Source organism: Musa acuminata, chromosome BXJ2-4 (genome assembly GCF_036884655.1).
Source record: "Musa acuminata AAA Group cultivar baxijiao chromosome BXJ2-4, Cavendish_Baxijiao_AAA, whole genome shotgun sequence".
NCBI classification, from domain to species: Eukaryota; Viridiplantae; Streptophyta; class Magnoliopsida; order Zingiberales; family Musaceae; genus Musa; species Musa acuminata.
The window spans coordinates 23497150-23507500 of NC_088341.1; the positions used below are offsets into that span (position 1 = coordinate 23497150).

Consider the following 10351-nt stretch of genomic DNA (forward strand, 5'->3'; position numbering starts at 1 on the left):
CACCATTCATCATACACAGGTGGTCAATTATGTCATGCTGCCGCATGTGCGCACGCACGTGAGAGGTTACCGTGTATGGTGATCTTTGGCAAGGGTTTCCGCATAGGAAAGGTATGGAGGCGGCTCTCAGATATTTCCGTGCCGACGTGGACACAGGGCTTAAACCCTAGCCGACGCCCACCCCTTTCTTCTACTTAAACCCCGCCCCAGCCCGCACACCTCCCCGCCTCCCGCAGCCGTCGTCCCGTCTCCCTGCGATTTCTCGAGGTATGGTTTCGTTTTGATCTATTTGCTATTTGTGGAGGCATTTACCTTCGCCTGATGTTGTCCGTCTGTTGGGATCGCCGCTGACGATGTGAGAGTGGAGCCCTTATGGCCTGATAGATTGTCTTGTTGTTTCATCGTTTTAGCCACGCCTCGGTGCTGAGCTCGTCGACTTCATAAGATGTTTACTCTCGCTGGTTCTTCTTGACATTTGTTTTTTTTTCTTATGAGATTTTTTGGGTGTTGCCAAAGATGGTACCTTTTGCTTGATTCTATTTAGTATTGTTTTAGCTTCTTTGTTTTTACCCCCTTTTGGTATCGTCTCTGATGCGTAGCTCTTGGTAGAAAGACAGGATCTTGATGCGATCTCACTGTTCTTTTTAGATTGTGGAGAGCAGTTGTTGATGTTACTCATATTGGGGCTTGGCGTTGTGTTTTTGGAATAATAGATGAAGAATAAAAGAATATATAGCTATAACCTGAAGTACGTTTGTATAGTTTTGCTCCCGTGTAGTCGCATGGAGAACTTAAAGACTGAATGGAACATGTCTTATGTGGTTGTCTGCAAATCCAGTCTCGAGAAGGCGATTCTATAGCTTGTTTTGTGCCATAACGACTTCAAATCACAGACATTTTACTCTGGATTTATTACTTGTATAGTTAGGTAGCCACCCATTTCTTTTGTGGTAAGAATTTTGAGTCTTGGACTTAAGGCAGGTCTAGGTGACTTAAAGTAATGATTTCCATGGTTTTGGTTTGAAAGCAGTAGTAGTTGCTTGACGACTAGTCAAGAAAGTCTACATGGAAGGGTAAGCAAAGTGAAGCAGCTAGTTGATTTGCTTGAGAAGGTACCAACAAAGAGAGCTGGTCAGGAGTTGAAGAGAAGCATGAGGTGAGCGGCGAGCCAAAGAAAGGTACTGAAACTAGGAATGGAGTTGACTAGTTGGAGCAAGTTAGACATTGATGAAATTGCCTGTTTAGTTGATTGATGACATCAAATTTAGGAACTAGAAGAAGTCCATCCTGCGGCCCTCTGTAATCTTGATAACAATTTTCTGGTTTTTGGCATTGTCTTACACAATATTTGTTATTTTTATATTTATGATACTGCCTGTGGCTGCGATGCTATGGATATATATGGTGTCATCACCATTCTCGAGACTTGCTGATTCATCTGCTGCTGTAGATACAACATACAAGCCCACAAACTGGGAGAAGATGGCATTTTGCAGCAAACTTGGTGGCTTAATTAGGCAAGGACTTGTGAGAAATGGAGTAGCTGGTGGACCAAATGAAGCTATGCATCTTCTTAACTCTGCACGCCATATGTCATCAACAAAACTTTTTGTAGGAGGTAGGGTTTCTTCATGTTCTGTCATACAGGATTCGTACATGATGCATTTTGGTGCACGATTTTGATGTACATCCTATCCTTTTAATCTTTTCCTTGACATTTCTCTGTTGCTTACAGGTCTCTCCTTTGGTACTGATGACCAATCCCTTAAGGAGGCATTTAACAGCTTTGGGAATGTGGTTGAAGGTTAGTATAGAGTGGACTCGGTGAATGAGTATTTTGTGGTAAACTAATGTAATAATAGTCCTTATAAACTACAAAATGGTTCTCCATAGCAAAAGTATTTTTGATGTTATTGTTGGAACTATTTAATAATGCAACGATCTCGTGTAAAACATCGTCATAAAATTTACTAACAGATGTGATAAGGAACTTATTATTGATGCAGCAAGAGTTATTACCGATAGAGACACTGGAAGATCGAGGGGATTTGGGTTTGTAAACTTTGATAGTGATGCATCAGCTAGCGAAGCTTTGTCTGGCATGGATGGTCAGGTATGTTAGCCATAAGAGTTGAATTGACACTTTTCTTAGCTGAGACACTTTGGTTGAAGCATGGTCGGTCGGTGTATCTGAATGTTGAATTGACACTTTCAGACTGAATAACAATGTTTGAAATTTTGCTTTTAATCATCAGGAATTAAATGGCCGGAACATTCGGGTAAGCTATGCTAATGATCGACCTAGCGGTGGGCCTCGAGGTGGGTTTGGTGGTGGTTTTGGTGGCAGCGGTGGTTTTGGCGGCAGCGGTGGCTACGGTGGTGGATCTGCAGGACGGAATGACTATTGAGGAAACTTCCTCATAAATTATCAAGAAATGATGCTTGGCAAACGACCTTTTATTTATAGCATGCAAACCGAGTAGTGTTAGTCTGCTAGTTACTCTTATTCCTCGATCAGTTATTTTATGCTTCTAGGTTGTGGAACATGTGAACTCTTTTGATCGTTTCGTTGCGGAAAACTTAGCTTCTGTTTTGCATTAGTACACTTCCAAGTCTCAGATGATGATGCTCATGGTTTTGTTGTTCTTGTGGTTGTCGAAGCTTCTTCGATCACCTCAAGTTAGACCTGTCAATCGATGGGCTTTGCTCCAATTGGATCTAATATTAGCTAAGATCCAAGGTAGACCTGTCAATATCCAACAGTTGCCACATTCTAAGATCAATCCGACATCTAAGTTCAGCTATAAAGGAGTTGATCATATAACATCTCTCATCAGGAGTTGATGATGATCGTAGTCTGTAATGCCCCCAAAGCATCCGATTACGAGGCATTAAAAAAAAAAAAAAAAAAAAGGAAACAGAAAGCACGAAAGAAGATGATGATGATAAAAACCTCCGAGGAAATAATACTCGATCACTGATCACATTCCAGATGCAGCTTTTGATGCTTCTTTCAGTGCCCTCATGATCTCCTCCGCCGCGATGCCTTTGTTGGCGAAGACCACAAGGGGGCTATGCCCTGGAACCGTGTCTTCCTTGTGGTAGCTCCCTGCGGTTCTCAGTAGCTCTTCCGAGCCTTTCTCCACCATCCCTTTCATGATCACCGTCTTGTGGTATCCCGATACGAGCTCCTCATAATCCGTATCACCTCTTTCTCCGACGATCACGTACATGTTCCCCACATTTAGACCCCAGCGGACAAATAAGTACCTTAATGAATTTTTGTCAGAAGAATTACATTATCAACAGTCACCGGTTCGAGCTATAATGAGATCGATAATACCTCAGTGCTTGAGATCGGGATGCTAGCAGAGGGACAACCTGCAACCTTGTGGAGCTTCTGCAGTACATAAGATGGCATCGAAGTCCACGCATTCTAAGCTTCTGACGAAGATCATCGACCGGCCTTGCCTAGAGAAGTGAGAGACTCCGATGTCAGGCACCATCCACCAACACAATGCCATCGTTAGGTGTAACTTCTCGACAAATATGTTATGGTCATACCTCGGCCGAATCCTTGACCACGAAAGAGACACAATGAGGATTGCTGGATTGGACGTCTTCCTCTATGATGCTAGTGGACTTCTTGTTATCTTGAGCATTTTGAGAGGTCATTAACTTCACTAAAGTCCGCTTCACACCATCATATCCCCAGCGGTATTCGATGTGCGTGGCGTAATCAGGATCTGCACATAGCTTTCCTTCTGCATCCATGCACTGAGCTGTGCCGGGATAATACACTTCGCTGCCGCTGCTACAGATCAGAGCATCAAAATCTGTGGCTGGGATCTTCCCCGACTTTAATAGGCTTAGAACCTGCGAGATGGACATAGCAGTTGAGAGAGCAAAACCAGAAATCTTGGACATCTGAGAATCCGATCTGATAGCCTTGAAGACTTCCTGTATCAGCTGCAACATTTTCCTGTCAGGACCTCCGTTGCTATCGTAACAATCAGCAGCTATCACAAACAGTCGCCTACGCCTTCGGAGAAGAGGATACTTGTTAATGGTAGGTCCTGAGACCTCATTTTGGTTGTTGCTGTTACTGATACCACCCTGTGGTTTCGGTGCCTGTCGATTTATCTTGCTCAAAATTCTCTTCACTTGATCTTGCATCTCCGGGTCACCCTCTCCTGCAACTTTCCCAACCTCGGCCGGGTCATACTCGAGGGAACCACCGAGGGAGCTTCTCTCGCCATCCATGGAAAGCCTAAGAGATGACTCGTGTACATCCCATATGGAGTCTCCAAATGACTCCTCTTCCACGAGCGCCTCGTCTGTTGGAGTGTCGGTCTTCCATTGTGGATGTCTCATCCTGCATGCCGCTACTCTAGAAAGGTATGTCCTGCAGTGCTCGGGCCACGAAAAGAGATGAATGTTCCGCCACCCATTTTTCCTGCAGTCATGCCACAGGTTCTTCTCTGCAACTAGTTTTAGCAGCGCATCAGCAATGGCTTGCTGATCATGTGGATCCACAAGCAACCCGTTATTCAATGCCTGATGCATCATAAATATTTTACGACGATTACTCAAAATATACTATGTTGCTTGTCAACAGCATCTACTGTCTCAAACTATACACTAAAAAATAAGAAATTGTGCCAATTATTTGAGATGCATTACGTTGCTTGTGAACATTAAGTAAAAGATTGGAAGGAGCTGTATTTACCCTATGAATATCGACAGGACCTCCATTTTTTGTGGCCACCATCGGCAGTCCATGAGCAGCTGCCTACAAGATTTTCATAAAAATAAATAAATCGAATGCACATCTAATGCTTTAAGCATATAAAACTCACACACCTCAATTAAGGTAAGACCGAATGGCTCGACAAGAGCTGGATTTATGAACACTCCCTGACGGCGAAAAAACAAATTTAAATTCTATAAGCAACATCACCAAATCTAGTAACATATATTGAAATCCATATAATCCATAAACAACCTTTGTTTTCGCACCAAGCCTGTAGATATCTGGAACATCAGACTGCTTGTGATGCTTTGGGTAAGCCACAAGTCCATACAGATCATACTTGTCAATTAGTTTTAACACTGTTGTGAGCACACTAGCATTGCCAGTAGACATCTCGTCTATGTCGTCTCTGTTCCCCATGATTAATGTCTGTGTAGGCAAAAGCAAACTCAAATCATGTGCCTAATATTATTGGTACTCTTTCCAGCAAAATCATCTGCTACAGATATGGACTTTTGGTTGCATAGAAATTAAGGTTTGTTAGAGAAAGTTTTCTTTGGAAGAAACTAGCAATCAAGAAAATTGCTTTCTGGATGTGTCTGAAAGATATGTCAGTTAATGCATCCACATGAATAGAGATAAAGATTCAGCCATGGAGTTGAATAGCTATATAAAACCTCAATTTCTTTTGTCTTCCTCAAGAAAAAGCTTTCATTTTCTAATTCCTACAACATTCATGATATAAGATAAGCTGAAAACAATGATCTTTGAATTAAAACAGTCATGGCACCAAAAAGAATAAGATTTCAGGAGTAATGGTTAAGAAATAGTCCTCACAAGATTTGCAAGCTCTCTCAACGGACGGCATTCTCCAAAGGCTTTCACAAGGGTAGTGATGTTCTTCTTAGGGTCAGGTCTTGATAGAGCCAAAATCATAGGTTTGTGAGGATTTGTGAAGAAACGCATAACCTGCAGGAATGGTCCCTTTATGCTATAAATGGATTACTCAGTGTCCTCCAAAAGTGACACAGATTTGTAGAGTGAAAGAGTGCTTGCCTCAGACCATATCGGTGGAACTGCCCTAGGTGAAGCCCCATCGGCACCAATAAGATCTTTTAAATCTCCATCAGCATCAGCTGTGTCTTCTTGAATTGATACACTACTGAAATCCATCCCAGGAGGGATGACCTGCATGGTTTTGAAATATATAAGCTATAACATAATTCATAAACTGTTCTTCAGCTGCTGTACTCCAACAGAATGTATAATTTTGTAATATTATGAGGTGTAACATAATTCACAACCTGTTATAGGATTGCTGCTCCAAAAGTGAGGAGAGGGAATATATAAATGCAAACCATATTATCAAATTAATGGATTTTATAAAGATACAGATACTGCTTAAATCATTTTGTGATGAGAGACTCTGTTTGATTCTTGGAAATATCAACTCTTGAAGAATGCAAATGATGATGATATAAGTTTATATGAGCAAATGAGTAACAACCATATTTAATCTAAGAAAGACCGCATCTCAGCCACAATGATATATAACATACATATATAAACCTGAAAAATGAGCTGTATAGTTTGTCCCGGTGGATGTTAAATAGTTTGGAATTGGATAACCCTCCTATCACCAAATAGAATACAGGTCATCAGAATGTAAATTCTCTTTTGTGCAGGCGCATTCCTTATTAATTGATATGGACATACAAAGAAGAGTAAATGACACTAAACTGAATCTTGATAACTTGGTAATGTAACAATACAATTTCAAGAACTTACAATTTGCACTAAATAAACTGGTTCGATATGCATTTACGATGTGAATATCACTTGTTAACTCATGTAAATAAATTGGAATTGAAACTTTTAGTTTACACCAGTGTGCATGCTTACCACCATCCTTGGCATGTAGCGGCCGTGGCAGTTGACCCCCCGTCGAGCGCGAGCTCTCAGCACTCTCTCGAGTTTGACATCAAAGCCATCATAGAGTCCCCACTGCTCATCAATCTCTTGCCTTGTGCTTGTTATAACAAGCTCAGCTGCATCCAAGGAGAGCTCCTCAGCTTCTATGCGCCTCATTATCTTGTATGTCGCATCGATATCCTGCTTAGATTGTCGACCTTGCTTAAGAAGTTGTTCTAGTTTGTTCCTCCCCAGTGAATGGCCCGTAAGAACCATGGGAACATTCAAGGCACCCGAAAGAAGAGCAGCGACATCTCCAGCATCAGCATAATGGCCATGAATCACATACGGCCAAACAGGATGTCCCCCACCAATCTGTTCCCCCAACACCTTAGACATATTGAGAATGTGAGCTAAAGCTCCATCTACAAACTCTTGTAGGTAGGGCCAAAGCAGTTCTTTGCGCAGATATGTATCCCTCGGACCACAAGGTACACGAATGACATAAGCTCCGGTACTCTCCCCAACATCATTCCCCTCTGCATCGTAGGAGCCTGAGGTTAGCATCTCTGTTGGCTCCCCATAGCTCCAGTCCACTTCAGGGGATGTTATCTGACGAGTGAAAAGGTCAACCCTATAGACCCCTGGCATCATAGAGAGTGCTCGAGCAAGCTCCACCACGTACTTCACCTGTAAGTTTTATGCAGACTGATAATTGTAGATTCCCAAATAGAACTATGTAATTGCCAAGCGAGATGACAGTCTTCCGTCAGAAAAAAAAGAGGAATAAAAGGAAATGGCATGCCTTCTACCTGACCACCTGTGTCTGAGTCCCTTCCTAGTTCCATGTTTTCTCCACGAACCAAGCCATGCAAACTGAAGAAGAAACAATGAAGATAACTAATTTATTATGTCACAAATAAAATTGTTAAGAATAGGACAGCATTTGTTTATCGAATAGAAGTTCATACCTAAGTATTGACATACAATTCTAGGAAAAGTGAGTCTACAATATACACGCCTCAATTTTCAACAGCCTTAAGCAGGCAGAAATAGCCTTTTAAAGAACTGACATTTAAAGATAATTTCAATTGAACCTACGGCTGAATTTTATAATATCAAATTTATTGCCGCTAAAAGGAATACCTGTTTCTGCAATTTGGAATTACTTATCCATATGAACATCCAAATATGGAATTTGTCTAACATTCTGAGATCTGAATTTGCTTCTGATACCTTATTGCAGTAACACTAACATTGTTATGAAATGGTTCATATAAGAAAACATTCACCAAGGCCTTCAAATCATTTTGCTTCAGATTTTGTTAGAAAAAACTACAGGAAATAGGATTGTAAAATATGTAAATTAGTACAAACAAATTAGATGGGCTTGAAAACCATTTATGCAGATAAGTAATGTAAATTCCAGGTTTTTGAAAAAAATTTCGAGGCAGAATGACTCCATTAAATGTCCTTTGAGGGTGACCAAAGTCTAATTTGCTGGAAACAATGGCTCAAGATACCAAACTAACATCAAACAGTTTTCATTTGTTGGAATCCATCGTGAAACATTTTCAGGAACATTATCAAGAATATGCTAAACCAACACATCAACTGTGTTAAATGTACCTGATGAGCACAATATAGAGCTTTCTCTCTTTCTCATCATCAGACCAGGACTGGATATCAGAGAAGTTCCTCTGTAACTTTTTCCTAGGTGTTTCACCTTGCGTCAATTCACCCACTGTGTCACCCTTTTCGCCTTCTGATAGTTCTTCTGACATGTCCTCAGTGGCATCTCTTCGTCCTTGCTCCCGCTCCCATCGCCGGTTGGCTGTTCTTTGAACATTCTCCCACTCCAACTGCAGATCAATTCCCAAAATTTCAGGAAATGTTTACATGATATGAAAAACTGAAAGATTCTGCTTCTCTTGCTTGAGAAGGGAAAGAAAGACTAGTGCAACTTTGCAATTTTGATGCTTAAAAGTCTCTCTCTCTCTCTCTCTCTCTCTCTCTCTCTCTCTCTCATTAAATATGCTTAATATTTAATACATCAATTGGGACTGAACTACATACATTACCCAGTGAACACGTCATATTCCAACCAAACATTAGTTCTAACAAAGCAAAATCATTTTTTTCAAATGTTCGTTGTTGCTTAGCATCCTTCCAGATGCACTATTCCAATCAGGTTAGTGGCTAAAACGTAAGCATGCATAAGACATCACATGATAATGAGAATAACTATTGTTTAACATAAATATTTAAACCGAATCTTGCATAACGTCTAAGAATATCTACCATACAGAAGGAACAATGGAACAAGGTCCAATATGACATTTCAAAATCTTAGTTTGAGATAAATGAGCCATGATCAATTCAGAAGACACACATTTAAACATCCTACAACAAGTACATAGCTCATCTGAACTCAGGAGCCGTGGCTCTGCCTAGCAAAGCACAGGTCGGGTTTCAGACATGTCAATTGATATTTCTCAAGTTAAAAGCTTCTCAGAGAAGTAGTGAGTGAGACATAGAGCTTCGTCAACAGATTAATCCGTAGTCCGTCATTAGATGCAATTTCTCCAAAAAGAAAGCTTCAGAAGAACAAAATTATCAAAAAAATGAAGAAATTCAGAATCATATAAGAATGGGTACAGCAAGAAAATAAGGTCTACGAACAAATTATCAGCTCAAAAACTCACATGTCAACAAATCCTGTGACAGTTTATGCAGATAGAAAGATAGGTGACTGTTTAGCAAACAATACTTAGTGGACAGCGTTCTTTCTGCCTCTTATAACCGATTCGACACGATCATCTTGAACTTAGTGAGTAAATCATGGGACAAAAATTTTATAAAAAAAATCCGAAAATTTTATCCCTGAAGTTGCTCCAGAAAAAGGCTTCCCGTTGTTTGTGATTGCCAATTTGAAGAACAAGAAACAGTTGAGTGTGCCAACTTATCAAAGAGGCTGAAGATAATACTTGGACCTTTTTCCCAAAAACAATTCTTGTGTCATTTCCTACTTTCCTACTAACTATATATGTATATATATAGCAATCGGTTCTTCGATTCAATCAAAACATATTTTTCGTTTTAGCATCAGCGAAAACCGAAGGCAGATATCCCGCAGAAAGAACAATCCGTTCCACGCAAAAACAATCATCAAAGGAAGAGAAGAAAAAGAAAAAGAAACACCAAAACAGAGCTGCCAAAACGGCGAAACACAGAGGAGCAAATAACGAGAAAGATGCCCACCTGCTTCTTCTTCCGAGTGAGGTGCCAGATGCGCCAGCACATGTTCTCGAGCCTGGTGCTCCTCTCCCGGGAGTTTCGCGTCGCCACCACCTTGATCCACGTCCGGTGGAGGTCGGTCTCGTCGACGCCGGTGACGACCTCCTCCACGAAGTACTTGGTCGGATTGAAATGGTCGCCGCCGTCCCTCACGCTCACCGGCGACGACACCTTCTGGTCATCCGCGACAGCCCCGCCGCTGTCCAGTATCGCCTCCAGGTACCCATTGATCCATTCGTTTCCTGCCATCGACGCTGCTGCCCCTCCAATCCGCTAACTCGAACACCCAACCGAACCTTTCCTCATCAAGCATCAAAGAAAAATCTAAAATCTCGAAAAGCAATTGCAGTTTAACTCATTCAAAACCTAAGCGAGGAGACCTCATCTTCA

The 10351-nt window shown here is 41.3% G+C and overlaps 2 protein-coding genes across 4 annotated transcripts in view; one reads left to right on the forward strand and one right to left on the reverse strand.

Moving 5' to 3' along the window:
• Positions 1-127: 127 nt before the first annotated feature.
• Positions 128-2605, forward strand: LOC103981781 (glycine-rich RNA-binding protein 4, mitochondrial). Its single transcript, XM_009398519.3, has 5 exons — positions 128-267; positions 1451-1618; positions 1736-1804; positions 2007-2113; positions 2256-2605. Exons 2-5 carry the CDS (start codon positions 1483-1485, stop codon positions 2406-2408), a joined length of 465 nt encoding a protein of 154 aa, XP_009396794.2. The 5' UTR covers positions 128-267; positions 1451-1482; the 3' UTR covers positions 2409-2605.
• Positions 2606-2771: 166 nt separating this feature from the next.
• LOC135610139 (sucrose-phosphate synthase-like) overlaps positions 2772-10351 on the reverse strand; it is a 7725-nt gene continuing 145 nt past the window's right edge. The window contains exons 2-13 of one of the 3 annotated variants that reach the window (XM_065104256.1): positions 9926-10234; positions 8294-8526; positions 7477-7540; positions 6656-7354; positions 5810-5941; positions 5591-5737; positions 5006-5182; positions 4864-4917; positions 4730-4792; positions 3565-4557; positions 3344-3471; positions 2772-3270 (exon numbers count right to left, since the gene is read on the reverse strand). In XM_065104256.1, the coding sequence (XP_064960328.1) occupies positions 2982-3270; positions 3344-3471; positions 3565-4557; positions 4730-4792; positions 4864-4917; positions 5006-5182; positions 5591-5737; positions 5810-5941; positions 6656-7354; positions 7477-7540; positions 8294-8526; positions 9926-10210 (3264 nt within the window). In that variant the 5' untranslated portion in view covers positions 10211-10234 and the 3' untranslated portion in view covers positions 2772-2981. Of the gene's footprint in view, positions 3271-3343; positions 3472-3564; positions 4558-4729; positions 4793-4863; positions 4918-5005; positions 5183-5590; positions 5738-5809; positions 5942-6655; positions 7355-7476; positions 7541-8293; positions 8527-9925; positions 10258-10351 lie in introns of all 3 variants that reach the window. The other 2 variants (XM_065104255.1, XM_065104254.1) reach the window with 2 other exon arrangements.

Bases quoted from the DNA above. Each gene is read 5' to 3' on its own strand.
- LOC103981781 (XM_009398519.3), top strand. From the start codon at position 1,483: ATGGCATTTTGCAGCAAACTTGGTGGCTTAATTAGGCAAGGACTTGTG. The intron at 1,619-1,735 runs GTAGGGTTTCTT...TGTTGCTTACAG, and splicing joins AACAAAACTTTTTGTAGGAG to GTCTCTCCTTTGGTACTGAT. The intron at 2,114-2,255 runs GTATGTTAGCCA...TTTAATCATCAG, and splicing joins TGTCTGGCATGGATGGTCAG to GAATTAAATGGCCGGAACAT.